This window comes from Fusarium sambucinum, chromosome II (genome assembly GCF_050947815.1).
Source record: "Fusarium sambucinum isolate potato_lamoka chromosome II, whole genome shotgun sequence".
Classification (NCBI taxonomy): Eukaryota; Fungi; Ascomycota; class Sordariomycetes; order Hypocreales; family Nectriaceae; genus Fusarium; species Fusarium sambucinum.
Window position 1 is genome coordinate 3,087,615 of NC_139293.1, and position 21,168 is coordinate 3,108,782.

Genomic DNA, 21,168 nt, shown 5'->3' on the forward strand with positions numbered 1-21,168 from the left:
CTTCTATAGCAATTCTGATAACATCTTCATCGTGGGTTGACTCTGTAAAGCCCCTGAGAATTCGCCTAAGGATTGCGATTGACGAGAAGGATCAATGTCTTGCAGCATAACAATTCTGAACAGTATCCTTGTCGTTATGATAGTGGTTGTCTTTAATACTGTCATCTTTAGACTCTATGGGAGGCCATTCGCGATGAATGGTCCCTCGGGTCGCAAACGAGGACAGGAATGCAACTCAAGACATCTGCGACAGAATTCAACAACCGTCAACAAAAGCTTATTTCTCAAAAGCTTATCCTATCTCTTCTTCTAAACCACAAACGAGCATTTCAATAACTTTTTTCACGTTGAGATGCAACCCTTTGGATGGGTGGCTTGTTCTAACTTGACCATTATTATCTAAACGCGTATTATCTCGGTCTCATTGCCGCGCGTTCGTTCATTACAGGCGTAAACGTCACCTTAATCTCAGCCCCAGTACAGTCAGCTCATCATTGCAACGCACTGCTTATTTTTCTTTTAACCTTCTCCCCTTGTCCATGAAGGATCGGTATTCCGATACGCTGGAAACTCCGTGCCTTTAAAACTCGGATCACAATCTTCCCCCGGGTCCGATGTTTTTTATGCCCACGATCCATATTTAATTCCGCGAAAGGGCGTGTGGAAGTAAAGAAGGGGGAGACTTTGCTCCACCACAATTTTACACACCCCGCTATACAAACCTAACGATGAGGTCCGAGGGCTTGTGAAAATCGATGTTTTGGACGGAGTCGCGGGTTGTGGGATCACCGATCAATGCGTGAAGTGGGGGACAATTGGATCATCATTTGTGGATTGGCATTATTCTAGATTAACATTATGGTGGTGGACTCGTTACACACTACACCGCTTGTATGCTGTTTCGTAATGTAGGTATAGAGAGCAAAATATGCATATTGATTGTGTGCATAGGACAAGACATTGACATTCGTTTACTTGCCTCCTCTGTTTCCGGTGGTTGGGAATGGCTTCTCCAGCTTGACACAATAGAGGAAGAGATCCTCCAAGGGTAGCAGTCCTAACAAGATGCGGTTGGACAACCACGCAGCCAAAACAACAAATGTAGCGGCCATAGCATCAAGCCAGTAGTGGTTCGCCGTAGCGACAATAATAGTCAGAACAAAGGCAGGGTACAAAATACTGAGAGCAACGAAAAACACCTGCCACATCTTGCTGAGGCGCTTCTCGCGGGGTGCGAGACGGCGGCGAAATAGACCAGAGTGGTACAGGAGCACAGTACCAATACAGAAAGAGTAGCCAAAGTGCAGCGATGGGAAAGCTGCCAGCTGATTAAAGAACTTGTTGGTGGCGTAGATGGACTCGGCGTCCTCGCGACGGACAGTGTCGAAGAAGCCATACTCTTCGGGCAGAAGGCGAGGTGGCATGCATGGGTAGGTGGTGAAGACGACAAAGCTGAAAAGGTTGGTCAAAGTCATCATGCGACGAGCTTCAGCAAATTGGGCATGCGTTGGTGCAGCGTAGTAGTACCATGCGAGAAAGCTACGATAAATTCCGTTAGACAAGTTCAACATCGAGACGTCATCACTAAAAAAAACATACCTGACTGTAACGGGGATATGAATAAGGGAGTAAGCGCGGTTGAGGATGGTCAGCATCGTCTGGTGATCATTTCTGAAGAATGACTGCACATCGATCTCACGCAGAGGGAACATCCAGCTGAATGGCCCCTCATGCTCAAACCACAACACCGCCTTTCCATGGTTCTCAGCCGTCTCCCAAACACCGTCGGTCGCGGCGACAAGCTCGCTCGCATTCTTGACACCGACGTAGAAGACCAAGTTGACAGCCCAGTAGAACATCTCGACAAGGAAAGGAAACTTTTGTATGAATCGTGAATGCCAGTACTTTGCGTAGCGAGATGAGTTGGGCGTGCGGATGGCGGCGCCGCAGCAGCTACGCTGTTTGGAAGGGTGGACTTCTGTCAGAGACGAGGCTGGCGAAGAGGCAGCGGCGAGGTTGGCTCGCTCCGTTTCGTCGTGGACGTCGTCTTCATCCCATGGCTCGAGTTTCGATTGACCCAACAGTCCCTGATCTTGCTTCGACGAAGGGATGATTGAGAAGTTGCGTAGGCGATTGAAGTAGCAAGATGCTACCATGACACCGACGATAAACTATTGCAGACACTTGAGGTTAGTCTTTGGTCATCGTTGGGGAGAATCGCAACTGAAGAAATCGACAGGGAATTGAATATACGTACGATTGGTTCGACGACGGCATGATAGGCAAATTGAGGTGCGCCCAAGTCTTGATCTTTCTGTTCTGTTTGAGCCATTATGTTCGTTGAAGCGGCATGTCCAGATGCAAAATAAAATAAAATAAAAAATACCAAGAGGAGGGAATGAATAGAGAAGCGCAAGGTTAAGGTTAAAGGTAAAAAGAGAGGTCAAAAGATAAAGTAAAGGTCAGGTAAAGCCAAGGTTTACTTCGGAAGACACGGAGAATAAACCTGGTAAACTTGCCCTTGCCTAGTTTGTACAGGACTTGAGCAGCTGTTCGGTCGTGGGAAAAAGATTTGCTCCGACAACCAGGCAAAGGACAAGGATAAAAGGGAACCTAAAGGGAGATGCACCAGCGATCAGGATTTACCGGTACCATCGCTCGCGTGCCGCTGTACCAAAAGCCGTTCGCGCGACAGAACAAGACTGGTAGACTGCCTAGGGGGCGGTGGGCATTGAGCCAGGGAGATGAAGAGGTGACTATGCGCCTTGCTGGAATTGGTTGGATAGGGCGCGTGCTCGCAATTTGTGCGGGCATCTTCAGTGCCGTGCAGCAGCTAATGGATTGAAATTGAAATTGTGCATGCATAGCATAGCCCCTGAGCAATGTCAGCTGTGACGTAGGATATCCATTTCCTACAATTCAATTCGGTAAAGTCGGAGCTTGGCTTTTTATCAAGAGCTAAATTAGTTCAAGGGGCGTTTCATTTCATGGATGACAGAAAAGGTGTTCCCGAATTGTATGCTCTTTAGTGACCGCCTTTTATGTCGTCCCATACTAACAGACAGTCAGTGGAGTGATTATCAGCCAATGACCCCCAAAAGTTGAAAGATTTTTAGGCGATAAAGGGTCAAAACCCCTTCTATTCAAGATGGAACTCAACCCTGGACTGTAGACTAAGCGACCCTCCGCTCTCCACTTTCCTTCATCCTCATCCTGTCAGATTAATTCGAAGCCAAGCTTTGCTCTTTTAAACCTCTCACTCCTTAATACCACCAAACAAAACAAATCCATCGCGACTTGGCACAAGGTCAACTTCAACACCGCTTGGTGGTTCCTTTTTTTGTCAATTCTGGAAAGCTTATTCCTTCTTCTTTTTGCTTATATCTTCTAATAATACAACTTCCTTTCCAAATGTCCTCCTCTCCAATCCTCGGCCCTTCGCGCGCCGACTGTCAATCCCCTTACGATGAAGAGCACATGGATTGGGCCTCTTCAGTGCCTAAAAAGTACCATCGATTGCCAAGATTTCGTCGCTCCAATGTGATTTTGGTCCTTATCGATATCTTCATCGTTTCTGTCCTCGTCAACGCCTTTTGGCCGCTCATCACTTTGCTCCGCCGCAACGAGGAACTTTTCGGCGCACGACTTACCTTTTCGCTCAACGATACTTCTTTCCCACCTACTTTACCTGAGAAACAGACGATACCGAGAATCTTCCACCAGACGAGTGCGAACGAGACGATCCCTGAAGCATGGACCGACTTGGTGCAGAGTTGCAAAACTACTTACTCCGACTATGAGTACATGGTATGTTGATTGGGATTTAGGGTCGAGGGAACAAGACTAATTTTTGACAGCACTGGACCGACGACAAAGCCCGCGACTTCATCTCCGAAGAGTACCCTTGGTTCATCGACACCTGGGATAACTTCCCATTCAACATCCAGCGCGCCGATGCCATCCGCTACTTCGTTCTTCACCACTACGGTGGTATGTATCTCGACATGGACACACTTTGCAACGCTTCCATTCCTCTCGAGCAGATCGAAGCCACCGGCGGCAAGCACCACGCTGTCTTCAAGTCTACAACTCCTACTGGCGTCTCCAACGACATGATGATCACATCAGCTCGTCACCCCGCCTTCACAAAGGCGCTCTCGCGCATCCAACTCTACAACGACATCACAAAACCCTGGAGGCACATCGTCCCTCACGTCGCAGTCATGGTCTCAGCAGGACCACTCTTCCTCACCATGGCCCTCAAGAACTACCTCCTCGAGCAGCCTTCTCTGCCCGAACAGACTGTGCAGGTCATCAACGCGACATCTCTGGAACCGTACCTTACGGATTACGAGGGTGCGTCGTGGCACCACGGTGATACCAAGGCTCTGATGTGGGTTGGCGATCGACCCTGGGTTTGGTACGCCCTTGGCGCCGTTGGACTCTGCGCAGGACTGTACCTGCTCAACATGCTTATGATGAAGTGCTGGACGAGATTCTTCGAGAAGACACCTTCGAATGATGAGTACAAGGAGAGCATTAAGCTCACGTAGACGGATTTTAATGGGTAATTATATACGACTATAATACGGTAATGCCAGCGAATTTTATTCTATGAATGCTTCAAGAAGTTATTATCCACAAGCCTGCCGTCTATGATTGTTGCGCCGAGTAGTATCTTTGCGAATGTTATCATCAGCACTGTTTAATCGTATCGCGGCATGTCGGCATGTAATCACCACCCGCGCATGGTGCATCGCCTGCGACACGTAAGTGTACACCAAATCGATGCGCCCAAACCCAGTTAACATTAGCCTCCAACGGTACTTGACTGGCCAACCACCATCATGCTGTGACTGTCCCAGCCCAGTCAATGTGGAAGTCTTCTTACACTTCTTTTGCGTACAGGCTCGACTAAGAGGTACTTGAGGGCAGTAGCAAATATGACCTCTAAACTTTAGGGTTCAAAAATAAATGACCTAAGACTATAGTCTAAACAGCATTAAGTGACCAATTAATTTTGTCTCTATGTCTCAAACGGTCAGCTTTTCTGGCACCCTAAGGGCAGTTTGGTTGACTATCAAGTAAACCGTTTGACAGACTGCGTCGCAAGTGGGCTTGAGTATACTACAGCATTTTTTAAAACAATGTCTGTTGAAAGACACGAAACTCGGATCTGAGCTACTTCATGCCAATGCCCTCTTAACTCAACCCACTGTATAGCTTCTATCTGATCCCGCAATGTTCTGTTGGCCCTTGCTCAACTGCACAACGATCCAGGGTCGAAATCGCACATCACATCTTGGCAAGGGTCCTTTTAATTCCAGTTCTTGGCATCCAAGCATGCCAAGTTCGAGCAAAGACATCCAGTCAATTTCCTCAACTCTTGTTGGATCATGAACGAGGGATGCAAATGGCTGGATCAAGGGTAGTGCTCGAGACACCAGCACCGAGGATAACAAGAGAGACATTGAGAAGTTTGTGAATGAAACGTTGACAAGAGATACTGCACTTTTGTGAAAGAGCCAGGCTGAGCAACTGGCAAAAGACGCACTTGTTATTCACATATATCTAATTTATGAACATGAATTCACTTGTCCCTCAGGACCATCTGTAGCCCATTGCAACTCCGGCTTATTCTTGCTTGATGTATTCGGCAATGTTAGGCCGGTTCTCAAATGCTTCCTTCAACTTGAGAAGGACATCTGGAATCTTGGACTAGTAGTCGAATAATATTAGTTAAAGCTCTCTGATAAATCTTGGAATAATAAACATACTGGGATAGTCTTGGTCCTGGTGTCGTTGTCAATCGACATATAGACGGCAAAGTCTGCATAACTGACTTCATCTCCAAGGAGATAAGGACCCTCACGTTCAGAATAGTACTTCTCGAGAAGATCGTAGTATTTGGGGACAGTCTTGTTCTTGTAGTCCTCTGATGCGTTGCTCAGATTAGACGCCCAACCAGACTGGATTATAGTCAGTATCCGACATAAATGATAGAAAATTTCGACGTACTCTCCACTCGATGTAGATATCTGCCATGGCATCTACCAGATACTTATCTTGGCTCGTCTGGCCGTCGTATCTGCCGAGCTCACGAGACAGGAACCTGAGGATTGGAATATGCTTTAGATCTGCGTTAGCTTGGTATACGTGAAAGAAACTTTAGAGACATACCTGGTTCAGCACAAGGCCCTTGTACTCGACAGCTGGAAGTTGCCCAGTTCGGGTGATACCCTGGCTCTTGAGCTTCTCGCTGGTCTCCTTCCATGTGTCGTCAAAGGGATATCTCTTCTCGTCGAAAGGGATGCCGGCATCCTTCAAAAACAGTCTGTTGTGGAAAGTAAGCTCAGTCAAGTCACTGATATGTGTATTGAAGCTGTCTCATAACAAAGTTCATTTCGCATGGATCACTTACTTGACGACTTCACCACGGCCGAGCTTGCCAATGGCAAGATAGTGGTAGACGACTGAGGAATCAGAAGACATTGTAACAGAAGATATATCGTGCAGGATATTGTTGAATTATTGGTGTATATGATTGTTCCTGTAACTGCAGTATCCCCAGACTTATTTATACCGCTCTCTACATGTCAACGCCCTTTGGACTACAAGTGTACAACCCCCCATTCTGAGTCAGCAACGTTGAAGTTGGTCATTACGTGAGAAATGATTCCAGGTTTTTCGGAACAACGGCTCAATTAATTACGTATTACATCCGACGGGTCAATCAATTTCCTTTTTCATTGTGTAAAAGAGCCTTCGTTGCGTTACGTTGTTGAATGATGCAAGATGTTACTCCAATGAGAAGATGGTGTGTAATTAAATACCGTAAGATATACGAAAAAGGGAACTATGTACAATTATTACAAAGCATAACAACTCATTCGCTCGTCTTTCAGTAAGTGTCCTCGTAGTCGTAGCAGAGAAGTCCCTTGCGAATATGCATGACGTCCTTGACCTTAGCCTTCAACTGACGAGTCTCGAAGATGGTAATGGAATGGTTCAGAGTGATGTTGCCAGCGATTTGGTTGGCGTAGTCAAAGTTGACGAGAGGCCCAGAGACATCTTTCTCGCGCTTCTTGATGTCGCGAACTTGCCATGACCACCAAGCGCGGTCAACGTTGGCATGGTGCACCCAGAAGAGAGGGTCAGCAGCTAACAGAGTCAGTATAAGTCATCTATATCGAGGAGTAGAGGAGTGACTTACGACTTTGCCACTTGTCAGTCATAGTACCATACAGACCACCAACTCCCCAGTGACCACCAGAGTGAAAAGTGCTCTCCGTGACACGGTCAAAGAATCCAAAGTCCTTCTGTCCCATGCCCTCCTTGATAGCATCAGGACCAGACATATCTCTAAAAGAGAGCGGCGCAAAGTCACGACGGATACAGTTAGGATTGTAAGCAGTACCGTTTCCTGGTCCAAGGTTTGACTTGAGTCCAGCAAAGGGACCCTTCTTGATGCAGCCTCCACCAGAACGATCGGGCACGTCCCAGGGAGGGTTGATAGGAAGGCCTGGCTCGGGGTTGGAAAAGTTACCTGGGACCCAACCTCCATTTCCACCAAAGCCATGCTTGTTGTCGAAGATGGGAGAGTCAAAGAAGACCGATGTGTCATTGTCTGGCCCTGCGGCATCAAGAGTCCAGTCCCAGTAGGGAACGCCACCCTTCCAGCCACATGTTTGAAGCTCTTGCTCATAGGCATGCATCAGAAGGCGATGGTAGGGGTAGAAGACGCCCTGTGATTGTTAGAGGGGTGAAACAACCGAGGAGTTGTGAGATTATCGGGACGTACCACAAAGTGAACATCGTCAGCGTTGATGATATGTGTCCCTAGAAAATCATCCCATCGATTCCTGGCACCAGGGATATCAGATGATGATGACTGAGAGGGCTTGTTCATCAGACACTTCTGCGCCTTGATATACCGATCCCTTTCACCCAAATTGAGCGAGCGCCTGTTGAAAGTCAGCCAATATTCATGAAGGGTACATCAGAGATTCATACCATTCTCTTCTGATAAGAGGCTTCTTGCATGCCTTGGAATCGACAAGAGCCACACCAGCGAGGAGGACAGCGGTCCACAAAGTCTTGATGGCAACCATGCTGTACGACCAAAGAGAGAAGGTGGACTGATCAAGGAAGGTAATGCAGAAAGACAAGTCTCAGAACTGCAGGTGATCGCTCAAGTGTTTGAGATGAGGTGATCTGCATAGGAGAAAGTAACGGAACACACTGGACGACTTCAGCCTCTTGTATGTCAAAGGATTCGCCCGTACCTGAACAGGGTATCACAAAAGAGTACTGTAATACCGAGGAGCCAAGATATGCATGATCTATTGTTCCTGTAATGTGGTACTATTTGGAGGGTAAAGCGAGTTACTGGCTAGGTCTGATGCGGTGGCTCCGTGGCTTTGGGAATGAGGAATGGGACTGCGACGTTGGACTGCGGCAAAGCACAGATGCAGGGGAAGAGTCCCTTGTTGAAGAGGATCCGGGGATTCGGCTGACTAGGCTCCCCTGCTTTGAGAAGACCGACTGGTTAATGGTAGGTTTTGAGGGAAATCGACAATGCAGATTCCTAGAAGACATCCATTACCAGGCCACACAGTCTTAGCTACAAGTGGAGAAAGGATCGTTGGCAGTTGTGAACAATGGAGGACTTGCAAGACTGGCAGCTAGACTAAGCCTTAGGGTGCAAAAGCTAAGTGACCCGAGACCAGCTCAGAGTGCCCTAAATTAACTTGCTAATTTTGTCTTTTCTGTTGTCAGAGGGCCTGTTTTCAGATTTCAGAAGGATGAGTTCCTGATCATCCGATTCTCCCAGCCGACAGGCATTCTCAACTCCACATACTTGATCCGTCAAGGATCATCCCTCGCGTATGCAAACTCCGACGTTGGTTCTGGATAAATTGAAAACGGAGAATCAGTCAATTTTAGTAAGTACAGGAGCAAATCCTACACGGCATGGCTCGGCGTATATTCCCTGTCCATGCTGCCCCTCTCGTCCCTCGACTCCCAAGACCTGGTCGTCAGAGAACCCTGCGTCGTTCTCATTGTCGCAATATCCCTCTCCTCTGTTACTTTCCCTGCTTCGAAAGCTTTTACCTCTAGCGGAATGGCATCGGCGCTTTCTCCTACTGCGAACGGGTCCTCATCTCCGCCGTAGATATCTCTGCGAGAAGTCATAGACTTGTTGGTAACGACCCTTGACTGACGCGCGCTTTGCCCGTTCATATCGCGATAATGATTGCCGTAGCCTGAGCGAGCAGCTGAAGTGCCTGATAATGTCCATCCCATGCGATGTAAAGCATTTTGCACGAGAGGTTTTAAGAAGGGAGCTGAAGAGGCGATCATGATAAGGATCTGCTCGAGGGCTGTCCACGTTGCGATTGCGTTTGTGAGGGCCCATGGATCTTTTGTCGATCCGCCGAATTCTTTTACCAGGGTGGCTTTGACGATCGAGGCGATACTTGCAAACATTCCCAGGCCCATCAGCGCACCGACCAGTATCTTCTCCTTCAACGGTCGCTTCAGCTTCCATAGGAACAACGTCGGTGCCAAAGATAGTAAAATATCTGTTGCGATGTTGATGCCGGATCCGAGATTTGACATGATAAGAATGCCAGTTATTGGAAGACAGCTGGCTCCATCGATTGTTTGCAAAACGGAAGCATCCCATGATGCCTCCAGAGGTCGGCATTGTAAGAGAATGAAGAAAGTGTTTGCAACGCCGTAGGCTACCAAGACGGACATTATAACAAAACAGAAGATGCGCCACCAAAGGAGGTTTGGCTGGATTCGAAGCATCATCATTGCGATGCTGATTTTGATGAACATCATGGCGATGCCCCATACCGGGATCGCGAGGAAGGAGTATTTCCGTGTCCATATTCGTTGCTCTTCGGTAATGAGTGTGGGTTGTGTGAACATCTGAGGAATCAAGAAACCGAAATCTACACAAGCAGCGGCCTAGAGTGATCTTAATTAGTGATCATGAGCCATGTAGCCTATGATGGTCGGCAACTTACCACTCCAATCGTCATACTATAATCTTCCCAACTAATCCTCCAAGTTGGTCTCACCCTCAACCATATCCTCGCCACGAACATGACCAACGCAATGGCGATTAGAGGTGAGGTGACACCCAGATGTACTCTCGCAAGGCTGGCGGATCGCTCTGTGATGGGGAAGTAAGGACTCCCATCGGCGGGAGGTGTTAAAGGACCTGACATGCCTGATGGATATCTCAACTACAATCGAATTCCAAGAGTCAAGGTTCAGGGAAAACACAAAGCGAAACAACAGACAAAGAAGGAAAGAATGCAACAATTATTGGCATCTCGATTTAGAAAGAGACATGTTATACATATTTGTATCTGATCCCAATTACCGGGATTTTCGGGTCTGAGACCTTTGTGTTACAGATCTCTAATTTCCATTTTATTCACTGTTGCACATGTGCTTCACATATTGTATCTGTACAGTAACTATGCGAAGTGCTGTGATGAGGCCTGCTTGTACCACAAGTGACCTGCATGCAGGCTTTCATTAGGAGGACAACGCCAAGCAACTACTGAAGTCCGTAGGATTCGCTGCAAGGGCCGAGCGGCACAGTAAGAAGAAATGTCCCGTAGGGGGGACTAGGATCTTGACTAAACAGCATAAGAGACTGCGGCTTCTCCTCAGTGGCTGGAGAAGTTCTGCACTCAGTGTTTCTTAACATCTGGATCAGGAAGTTGGCTTGACTGTTTTCTCCAAAAGCCCGAACTCATGAAACCTTTTTCATTGCTGCGAGATAGACAATAGGTTCCCCGATAAGGTGGCAACGCTAATAAGCGAAGTAAAACCATGGCTCGAGCCGAGAGTCCTTCTTTTATTCAAGCCTAAATTCTGGCGGAAGATCCGGTAAATCACCCGCAGACTGCCTGAGACGATCCGGGTGGGATTCGACTCGGAGCCGTCTCCATATTTAGAGGAGACTCCGTGAAGTGTCGGTGCTCTCTTCCTGCGTCTATACAGAAAATACCGCCATAATTGCCATAGAGGTCATTGTTTGGGCGAGAGTTCGTATTGGTGTTCAGCAGGAACCTCAACCCAGATCGTACTATGATATCGCTCTGATGATATAATATCAAGATATCAATGTTGGCCCTAGAGCTCCGAACAAGAACGGCGAATGGGTTTTGTGGCGTCCCTGCATCCATATCGATTGGATCACAGATGCTTGTTGAACTGTTTCAGCCAAGGAATCCCAAGGTTGCATTGCGGAAGCGGGAGGAAGGGAATGTCCAAGTGGGACAGATTTTGTGGTTCCTGGGAAAGACAACAAGGCTCAAGCACGGCTCAAGCACTCAATTGCTGGGTAAAAAGAGATCCAGATACTCGGTTAAAGTATTTGCTCCCGTCTTACTCGGGCTTTTAAGATTGGTCCCAGGGTGACAGAGAACATGGCTGCAGAGCTAACAAATGAGATTGATAAGTGGCTTGTTATCACTTCAAAGCAGGATCTCAGGTCGCTAATGTTTGTGCGGTAGGTAATGAGCTGGAATGGAAGGTCCTCTAGAAGGCTCAGAGATCCCTTAACAGTGGCGAGTAAAGTTTAGTACGCTGGGCTATATGATGCAGCAGGATATTGCAGTTTTGGACAACAACTCCAATCTCACCAGTAGAAACCCATACATTGCGTTTCCAGTCTTGTTCACATTTGTTTTTGCTTTTTGTTTTCAGCCAATCTCGGTGGTTCTCTTTACAGAGTTATAAACCTTGCGATCATACAAAAGGTTGTGTTAACCCCCACCACGTTTGAATCAACAGCAGAGTCCCATTAAACGTAAAAGAATCGTTTCATTGGGATGCAGACTCCGCAATGTTGCATATTGATGTTAATGCGTATGTCTTGCACGAACTTTTGAACAGACCAGGGGCCCCTTCTGATTGGGCTTGCAACGGTTTGTGCCGGGACTTCGGGGGCTCCCTGTAGAGAGGGACCTGAATCAATGGGCCATAAAGTGTCGTCTGTCTCTCTTTCTTAGTGACAATTGACCTTGTATCTTCCAACTTGGAGTCAATCTTCATGTGACAACAGAACAGCAAGCAATGCTTTGAAACCCATCCACTACAAAACCGGACTACACTCACCACATACAAAAAGCACATCACAGCAGAAGAACGAGAAAAGTAGTGATCATATCGCTTAAAATTGTGGTTTGCAGAACGCTGGCTCATGGCACTAATATAAGTGAGATGCAGAATGCTAAAGTAACAAAAAAGTCAAATATTTAGCAGAGTGAGTTATAAATCTTCTTCCACAATGGCCATGTCCCTCTCGCTTCCCTGTCTTCGTCATTCATCAAATGCACACGGTAGTACCTTCGTCCAGTCTGGATATCTATATCATCCAGTTTCACAAAGCTCGTTCGGTACCAGAGCTTATGACCCAGGTACATGACCAGAACGATGGGCACAGCCATCAATCGAAGGAACACATTCTGTACAATATCTCCTGTTGTTGCGTTCTCCTTGGTCTCGACGGGTGCAACAGCTGTCCAGACTTGACTCAGCAGGATGAGTGTGTATCCGCAGAGAGCGAACCATGATCCAATAGTACCAGATCGTGCGCGGAAGGGTAATTGCTCGAGAGTATGCGATGCATGAGCCCAGGCGTTTCGAAAACGGATATGCGTAAGGCAAATGCTTCCCCAGGTAAACAGCGTCGCTAGAGAACTGACAGACAGCAGCCAGTCAAAGATGACATCATGGGCCTTCAAATCAACAATGAAAGCTAATAATCCGACACAGGAGGCAAAGATAATGGCCACCAACGGACGACCTTGCTTATCAACGTAAGAGAAGATAGCTGGCGCCATGGACTGATCTGCAAGAGCAGCAAGCGTTCGTGAAGAACCGAAAACAGAAGAGTTGCCGACGCTAATAACAGCAATAAGAATAACCGCGTTCATAACACTTGGCAAGACTGTCGTTCCCATCGTTTCAATGGCGACGACGAAAGGTGAGGCGGCAGAGTTGGAGGAGCTGGCGTCGAGGATGCGAGGGTCGTCGTGAGGAACCAAAAGGCTGACGAGCATGAGAGAGACGATATAGAAGAGCGTAATACGCCAGAAGACCTGCTTGATGGCGCTGGGAAGGGACTTGCGAGGGTTAGCTGTCTCTGCTGCTGCTAAGCCGATAAGTTCTGTTCCGGTGAAGGAGAAGCATGATGTGACAAGCACAGAACAGAAGCCTTTGAAGCCATTGTTGAAGAAGCCTGGGTCGATCCAATATCGGCCTCCGATGTAGCTTCCTGTGGGCTCGCCTCCAATGTTAATGACGATTCCAAGAAGGCTGAACAGGTTTGTTAGTCAAATGGGTTCATAAAAAGGCAAGTAGAGGATGGGAGCACGCACATGAAGGCGACGATAGCAGTGACTTTGATGGTTGAGAAGACGAATTCCGCTTCACCATAGGCTTTGACGCCAAATAGGTTGATGACGAAAATAGCCGCGAGGAAGATCACCACAAATATGGACTTGGCGATGCCCTCATTCCAGTAAGTAATGGTAAAAGCGCCAGCGATAATCTCGAGAGGTAGAGTGAAGAGCCATTGAAGACAGTAACTGGTCTAGTCAGCACTCCACTATTCAGTATGGCTTCAATGATGTAATGGCTTACTTCCATCCCATAGCAAAGCCCCATGAGGGGTCGAGGAAACGTGTCGAAAAGGCAGAGAATGAACCAGCGATAGGAAAGATGACGGCGAGTTCGGCGAGCGATTGCATGGTGCAGTATTGTAAAGCACCAATGACCATGTATGAGATCAGAACACTACCAGGGCCACCTTCGTGAAGAGCGGTACCGGATGTAACAAAGAGACCAGTACCTTTGATCCATTAGCAAGACCCTTCCTCTGCGATAATGAGGTGACATACCAATAGCTCCACCAAAAGCAATCATTTGTAAATGCCTTCCCTTCAATTCCCTTGCCAGCGCTGACGTCGCAGTCTTTGCGTTGGCAGCTCTTATGTCAAAGTATCGGTTGTCTCCTGGTATTTGGGGTCTCTCCTCAGATTGGTACTGCTTATCCCAGCCCTTCTTCATCTTTCGTCGATCGGCCCTTCGAAAGCCATCCAGCCAGTCATTTTGCTCCTTGGATTGTTCCTCTGAACTGGGCACCGAGACAGCCCAGGCTTTGGTGGTGTTGTTGTTGGTGTCATCCTTGTATTGCGACGACGATGCGCTCATGTCGTTCATCTCGATGGCCTCGACATCGCGGGCGAGAGCGACTTCGACTTTGATGTCGGTCGTCTTCTTGATGTCATGTGACATTGTGAAGAGGTCGTTTCACGATGCGATAAAGTTTAAAGATTGGAGAAAAGAGAGAAGAGTAGACAAGAGAAAGAAAAGACAAAAAGATCGTGAGGGTCCGCCAAGGTTTAAGGCTGTGGAGTCTTGGGACTTTGAGACAATGCACGTAATTAAATGTCAACGGGGATATTGGTTGATGGTCCGTGAGTCCACATGGCAAATCGTACATAAAGCAAAAGAAAAGAGAGATGAAGCAAAAAAAGAGGGAAGAGATCGGCAGAGATTCGATGGGGAAATACGCTGATGATAACGAGACAAAACGAGGGGAATAGTTGGTAGAACGGACTCGGCCTCATCGGCTTCAATATGGGGACTGGTGCTACTTCTGGGGGTCTGGCCCGTTAGAAGCTCAGCGCCTGAAGACCAATCTAGTTCCCCTGCATGAGAGAGCTTCCTTCGCTAGACTGCTCTAGGGGTATTTCTCCTTCAGTGGCGTGCTGTTTATCTACAAGGCCAAGCCATGTCAAATTCTCTTGGCAGGAGTAGATTGGCCTGTCAAGTTTCTAGTGTGTGTGAATGCTCATGCCAGAGAAAAAGGGCTTTAAACGTATTGGGACAAACAATGAAGAGGTTGCCCAGACAAGGAAGGTCGTTGGATGTTGTCGCGTGCTGTGGTTGCGTAGATTTCAGGGGTTCGTGGTCCAGACCCTGATCAGTAATTCCACTGTATCTAATCTATCTGTAGGTGCAGTGGCGATAATCACGCATCAATTGATCCTTTTACCATGTGATTGGTTACTGATAAATGTCCAAGGATGAAATGGATTCCGTCCATATACCAGCCTGTCATATAACCATTCAAAATCACTGAGTTTGCAATTCATCGTGGAGGATAAAAGGGTAAAAAAAAGACATTACAGACCCAACCTAGATCAAACTATTGCTGCTAGCCTCCGAAGTCGGCAATAGACTTTTTTGATGGTGCCATCGCGCTGGAGCTAAGGCCTCAGTGTAGAACAAGTTCCTCTTGAGGAATGACACCCGAGTATCGCCAAGAACTCTAATTCCGCCTCATTACCATCTAATCACGGCAGATGATAATTATTTCACGAGATTAGTCATCGCTTCAGCAGAAATGGTTTGCACTGCGTGTAGACGGCAATCAAACTACTCAGCATCCCACTGGCACAAACGACACCTTCATCCCACTGAACAAGCCCTGCAGCCGCTGATGAGACGGTGATATCACACAGGCTAGAAACTAATTGGAGCTTGCTGGCTGTTTTTCGACTGCGTCGTTGTAAATCACGTCAGCTTTCATGTGGCGTAGGGAATGGAGGGCGATGCTTACAACAGAGACCGCCTATCATCTTCATCATTGGCTTTCCATGTCTTCAATTGGTACAAGCAATACACTTGCGCAACAAATCCGCAAACACCTGCGGCAAACCATACTCGAAAAGCTCTCCTTTCCAACATCTTGGCTCCCTTCCAGGGGACGAAACCGATACTGTTCAGCACTGTAGCGTTATCGCATGTCATGTATACAGCCGTTAACAGTTGACGAATCACGGTTATGTACCCCAGGAAAAGATCTTGGTGTCTACCCGTTAGGCCCCGCGCGGCAAAGCGGAACTGCTGCGTGAATTTCCCAACGCGAAGGAGCTTAGCCGTGAGCGAGAGCTGTCTCATCAGAAGCTGCCATCGCTGCACCGTGGACGGTGAAGCATTCTTTTGACTGAGGAGCCAAGCGGTAAGACGAGACGAGAATACGAGGAAGCGAATGAGGACATCGCGTTCTGTGGTTGTGAAGTGAATGTCGCTGATTTGTGAAACGATGAATGCTACATTCTTGTTCATCCTGGACGCCAAAATCCCAAGGTTGGAGGTGATAAATGTCTGTTAATTTCCCTCATCAACATGTGAGATTGATGAAGCTCCAAACAAACCAGAGACAAGGCGGTGTGTCCCACCAAAGTCGCGATAAGCGAACAGGGGTCTCTGGAGATGTCATTGAAGTCGATAAGCGGACAATGTTCATATTGAGCTGCGTTATCCGAAAAGATGCCTCGGCTTGATGATGCTATGTTTGGAGATCTGGGGAAGACTGGATATGTTATTCCCGTTTGAGGTTTGTTTGAGCCGTGATATTTCCACAATTGATATGCGTCCGCTATTCAACGGGCGCTGCCGCGGAATTGATTCCTGGTTGAGGATATTGCGATATCACCTTGGTTTTATACGTGCTTGCCCGACTGGAGTAATTGACCCGTCCGGATATGAGTTTCATAATATAGCGTGAGGCATTGACTGTCAAGGATAATCAGTATCATCGCTTGTCTTTGCGTCCGGTCTCGGACACGACAACGATGCTATTACTTCAATAGGGTATCGTTGAAACAAGCATGTCTACATTAAGGCACACGTATCCGGTCATCCTTTTTGATATAGACTTATTGAGGCTGCTCGATTTCATTTGGTCATACCTACCCTGGACCCACGCAGAACGTAAGTGCATCATGACTTGAACAAGCATATCCATGGTTGACCAGAGAGTACCTACCCACCGGATTTATTAGCGTGTCCAGTACCACCTGTAGCCCTACCGACACGAAGTTCCATCCCGTCGACCTTGACCCGGCCTGGGTCGCATTGTCGATCCAACATGTCTCCGAGGAGGGAGTTGCAATTAAGCTTATAACTTAGTCTGTTGTACCAAGTCCTTCTTCGCCCTGGTCACTCATGGCCCCCAAAATCCCAAATTATACCTTCAAGATCTGATACGTTAATGACATCAGCTGACATTCCCCTGGTGAGTCGGGTATTAATGAAGCCATTGATCCTGTCTGACATGCATCCAGCCACATTATTTTGATTGGATGGGCCCCTCTTGAAGGGCAGGACCGTTTTCAATCGAGTACGATCTGTATCGGACAACAGCCACCAAAGTTAAAGTGAACCAGGGAGCGATTTAACAACGCATTGATCATCAACTCCATGACACGGAGCTCGAACACGGATAGATTGCTTGTTTATAGGTCAGCATCGACGTCGCTGCGCCTTTGAATGTGGGACAAAAATAAAAGGGACAAGGCTGACAGCGTGATTTCCCACTCTCAACTCAACATCAAACACTTGGCAATCCATTCATTATCCAATCTTTGAACAAGATTGCCGCTCAGCGTTGCAAAGACAAGCCAATCAACCTGGTATATGCCCATAAATAATCTTGCTAAGTGGATTCTCTAGTGAGATTGCTACTGTAATTCAGCCCTACTACCCTGTTAGTCTAGCTATAGTTATTGTCCGTGTTCAATATCCACCTGTCGGTCAACTCTTTCGCTCCCCTTTCATCCATTCTACTTTTGCTCTTGCTTCAATCCATTTCGAGCTTCTCCAATCGCGATAAACCCACCTGTTTCCAAAATGTCTACCCTGGAACCCGCGACAGATCTGGACCCCAATGTCTGGTACCAGCTCTCCGAGCTCGCTGTTGATACCGCCGATAAAGATTTGAATAGCATGCTTCAGCCTACTGCTGCGGGAGGTGATCTGCGAGTATGGCCAGCAAACAAAAATTCCTACTGGCAATTTGTACGTTCCCAATCGCATTCCACCTAGTCGTCAACTGTTGACAACTTGTAGCAAAAAATAGATGACAAGCCCGGCCGATACCAATTGCGATGCTCCGACACGACAGTCAAGAAACAGCTCTCAGTATGCTACCGACCGGACGTTATAGACGAAAAGCGCCGCACAAGACCATGCTTGATGGCAACCGATGATACCGACAAGCAAAAATGGGATGTGTCGCTATGGGGCGAGGACGATACATACAGAATAACGAACGTGCAGAATGGTACCAAGTGGAATCTAGATTGTATTCCCGACGGTCCAGTGTTTATGAGCTCCAATTTCGAGGGGAAACAACCACGCCAACACTGGATATTACAGAGCGTTGGAGAGGTGAATAACGAGATGTACTCAACCACATACAGCGCGGTAAGTCGTTTGACAAATACACGAGGGGTTATCTGCTAAGGCATACAGCCACCCGAGTCGACAGGCGATAGTACCACCACAGTCGGCACAACAGCCTCCAACTCCGAAGCGACCGCCACATCCGACCCTCCAAGCAACGAAACGAGCAATAAGGATAGTAGTAGCAATAGTGACAGTAATGGGAACGATGGTTTGTCCTCTGGTGCGGTCGCTGGCATATCAGTGGCCATCACCCTTGCAGTTGTCGCCCTAGCGCTAGCAGGATTATTCTTCTGGCGGCGCAACAAGCGCAAGCATAGCCCCGTTGCATCTTCGGATCCTTCAGACGACAAGTACAACAACTCGCCTATTGTGGTGTCACCGGAAGATGGCAACCATTCTTACTATTCACCTGACAAAATGCCTGGTACGGTCGAGATGTCGCAAGACCAGAGGCCTGCCGAGCTGTCAAATGGTTATCAACGGCATGAGTTGGCATAGACGAGACGCAATGAACAACTGCACGAGGAAAACAAGGGCATGGGTATGCATACATTTTTGAAGCTGTTATCAAAAGCACATCAGCGAAGCGTAATTTCCAACACTTATACCATTTTATACCATATAGTCAATGCATTCCAGCCTACATATCTAAAATGCAGTTCATGTCAACCTAAATTTTCATCTTGTCCCCGCATATCAACTCGACCAGATGAACCCAAAGATTATACACATACACCTTGTCCGTCGACGGCACAGCATGAAGTATAAGAACTGGCCAGAAATACTATTGTATGACTACAAGAAGTATTAGTACGGAAGCTCTTTCATTTGGAACGGATAAAATGTGGCAGAAAAGCCAAATGAAATCCATTGATTTCAGAGTCTGGGACAGAGGCTGGGACAGAATCTTACTGCCACGCTAAGATTTAGATCCCTTTTGATAACACTATCTAGATGTGACAAAGGTCGTTCCTTCGTAAGCACTAGTTTTCCTTGCTTTGGGTATAAATATGTCGACCTCCACTTGATGCACACTGAAAGTTTGGATAGTTGCGGAACTGTCTAAGGACTCGCGGAACGAACACTTGAAACATGGCCGCTAATTCACTCGCTAGCCTAGATGGCATCCTCAGCTTTGTAGCTGAAGACTTCAAACAGTCACCAGGCAACTACATAACGCTACTGGCTGTACTGCTCGTCAGTATCTTGCTGCATAAACTATCAGCGCCATCCCTTGAGGCGGGCGAGCCTCCATTACTTAAACCCACATTCCCCATCATTGGGCATTTCTATGGCTTAATGAAACACCAAAACATCTACTTGAAACAACTATAGTACGTATGGACACGACTGCATCGATGGCAAGAATCTAACATGATGTAGTGACAGGTCTCACAGGCAAATCGCGACTCTACCTATCCTTGGCGGCAAACTCTACGTCATATTCGACCCAGCCATCATTCAATCTGCATACCGAAAAAAGACACTCTCGTTCGAACCTTTTGCTGCAGAGTTTGCGCAGAGAGAACTGCTATTGTCCGATCGAGTTCAAGACAAGCTCAAGAATACCAACCTTGTGCCAGAATTCTTCGCTGCTATCCATCCTGCTATGACAGGCGATCATATTCATCGAATGAATGCAAATGCATTAAACTACATCTCGAATGATATCAACAAGATTAGTGGATACGGCAAATTGGAGCATGCGAATCTCTGGCTTTGGTTGAGAGATCTTGTGACTATGGCAACCGCTGAAGCACTATATGGATCAAAGAACCCATTGAGACATGATAATAGCTTACTGGACGACGTTTGGTGGGTTGCAAAGAATATTTAGTGTCAACGTCGACTAACAACTCGCAGGACTTTCGAAGCCGGTCTCAACATACTATTGGTCAACATCCTCCCCGCCATGACGGCTCCCAAAGCTCATCAAGCTAGAGCGCGACTCCAAGCCGCGCTGGGAAAGTACTATGGCGCGAGAAGTTACGAGGATGAAGACGCATCGGAGATAGTGAGAGCAAGAGCGGGTGCGTTTTTGAGATATGGTGTTCCAAACGAGGAGGTCGGCCACATCGAACTGGCGCTTCTGCATGTGGGCACGGCCAATACCATTCCTACTCTCTACTGGTTCTTCATCAACGTCTTTAATCGACCTGAACTTGTACAACAGCTGAGGGAGGAAGTTCTTCCAGTTATACAGAAGAATGGAGAGGACAAGGCTGTTGTCGACGTGACAATCTTGGATGAGAAGTGTCCCTTACTTGTCAGTTGTTACCGAGAGGCTATTCGACTTAGCAATCAGGCCGTAGGTAACCGCCGTGTTCTCGAAGACACAACGGTCACGGACAGTAGAGGCAACTCGTACCTTCTCAAGAAAGGCGAGAATGTTCAAATGTCCGCTGCAGTCAGTCACAGCCTCGACACCTGGGGCGAAGACGTATCAGCCTACAAACCAGACCGTTTCATCGAGAATAAGGCCAACACTGAGAACGAAAAGGCGAAGCGTTCAGCTTTCATCGCCTTTGGCGGTGGGCGCAACCTCTGCCCTGGGCGAAATTTTGCGTTTGCTGAAAACCTGGGTCTGATAACTTGTCTGCTGACAGGCTTCCATGTCACATTTCCGGATGGGCCTGGATTTCCGCCTAGCGTGGATTGCAGCTTCTCACAAGCTGCTAAGAAACCTTTGAATGACGGGGAAGGGTTTGGAGTGAGAATAGAGAGGAGAGTGGGGTGGCGGGAGACCCAGTGGTCGTTCAAATCTTAAAGTTCAGGGACTGATTTAATATCGAGGTTAACTTAAATGTAAAACACAGCAATTGCCAAATAGCAACTTTAATCGACGAGTTAATTGTGTACGAGGCCTCTTGACTC

At 47.4% G+C, this 21,168-nt stretch overlaps 9 protein-coding genes across 9 annotated transcripts; 3 read left to right on the forward strand and 6 right to left on the reverse strand.

Annotated features, from left to right (window-relative positions):
* Window positions 1-971: 971 nt before the first annotated feature.
* Window positions 972-2,332, reverse strand: FSST1_007853 (PAP2 superfamily-domain-containing protein; the record flags this gene model as incomplete). Its single annotated transcript, XM_083224679.1, has 3 exons — window positions 972-1,539; window positions 1,600-2,171; window positions 2,258-2,332. 3 exons carry the CDS (start codon window positions 2,330-2,332, stop codon window positions 972-974), a joined length of 1,215 nt encoding a protein of 404 aa, XP_083083814.1.
* Window positions 2,333-3,411: 1,079 nt separating this feature from the next.
* Window positions 3,412-4,553, forward strand: FSST1_007854 (nucleotide-diphospho-sugar transferase; the record flags this gene model as incomplete). The annotated part of the gene is made up of 2 exons (XM_083224680.1): window positions 3,412-3,807; window positions 3,858-4,553. 2 exons carry the CDS (start codon window positions 3,412-3,414, stop codon window positions 4,551-4,553), a joined length of 1,092 nt encoding a protein of 363 aa, XP_083083815.1.
* Window positions 4,554-5,634: 1,081 nt separating this feature from the next.
* Window positions 5,635-6,492, reverse strand: FSST1_007855 (glutathione S-transferase; the record flags this gene model as incomplete). The annotated part of the gene is made up of 5 exons (XM_083224681.1): window positions 5,635-5,718; window positions 5,778-5,969; window positions 6,019-6,129; window positions 6,181-6,334; window positions 6,422-6,492. The coding sequence occupies 5 exons, from the start codon at window positions 6,490-6,492 to the stop codon at window positions 5,635-5,637; spliced, it is 612 nt and encodes a 203-aa protein (XP_083083816.1).
* Window positions 6,493-6,901: 409 nt separating this feature from the next.
* Window positions 6,902-8,111, reverse strand: FSST1_007856 (tyrosinase family protein; the record flags this gene model as incomplete). The annotated part of the gene is made up of 4 exons (XM_083224682.1): window positions 6,902-7,161; window positions 7,214-7,745; window positions 7,802-7,964; window positions 8,014-8,111. 4 exons carry the CDS (start codon window positions 8,109-8,111, stop codon window positions 6,902-6,904), a joined length of 1,053 nt encoding a protein of 350 aa, XP_083083817.1.
* Window positions 8,112-8,964: 853 nt separating this feature from the next.
* On the reverse strand, window positions 8,965-10,241 carry FSST1_007857 (uncharacterized protein; the record flags this gene model as incomplete). Its single annotated transcript, XM_083224683.1, has 2 exons — window positions 8,965-9,978; window positions 10,038-10,241. 2 exons carry the CDS (start codon window positions 10,239-10,241, stop codon window positions 8,965-8,967), a joined length of 1,218 nt encoding a protein of 405 aa, XP_083083818.1.
* Window positions 10,242-12,287: 2,046 nt separating this feature from the next.
* On the reverse strand, window positions 12,288-14,331 carry FSST1_007858 (amino acid permease-domain-containing protein; the record flags this gene model as incomplete). Its single annotated transcript, XM_083224684.1, has 4 exons — window positions 12,288-13,350; window positions 13,413-13,622; window positions 13,678-13,885; window positions 13,935-14,331. 4 exons carry the CDS (start codon window positions 14,329-14,331, stop codon window positions 12,288-12,290), a joined length of 1,878 nt encoding a protein of 625 aa, XP_083083819.1.
* Window positions 14,332-15,428: 1,097 nt separating this feature from the next.
* Window positions 15,429-16,170, reverse strand: FSST1_007859 (peroxisomal biogenesis factor 11; the record flags this gene model as incomplete). Its single annotated transcript, XM_083224685.1, has 2 exons — window positions 15,429-15,600; window positions 15,662-16,170. The coding sequence occupies 2 exons, from the start codon at window positions 16,168-16,170 to the stop codon at window positions 15,429-15,431; spliced, it is 681 nt and encodes a 226-aa protein (XP_083083820.1).
* A 1,566-nt stretch (window positions 16,171-17,736) lies between these two features.
* On the forward strand, window positions 17,737-18,792 carry FSST1_007860 (uncharacterized protein; the record flags this gene model as incomplete). The annotated part of the gene is made up of 3 exons (XM_083224686.1): window positions 17,737-17,904; window positions 17,956-18,312; window positions 18,361-18,792. The coding sequence occupies 3 exons, from the start codon at window positions 17,737-17,739 to the stop codon at window positions 18,790-18,792; spliced, it is 957 nt and encodes a 318-aa protein (XP_083083821.1).
* A 594-nt stretch (window positions 18,793-19,386) lies between these two features.
* FSST1_007861 (cytochrome P450) lies at window positions 19,387-21,061 on the forward strand (the record flags this gene model as incomplete). The annotated part of the gene is made up of 3 exons (XM_083224687.1): window positions 19,387-19,628; window positions 19,678-20,109; window positions 20,158-21,061. The coding sequence occupies 3 exons, from the start codon at window positions 19,387-19,389 to the stop codon at window positions 21,059-21,061; spliced, it is 1,578 nt and encodes a 525-aa protein (XP_083083822.1).
* Window positions 21,062-21,168: the final 107 nt, after the last annotated feature.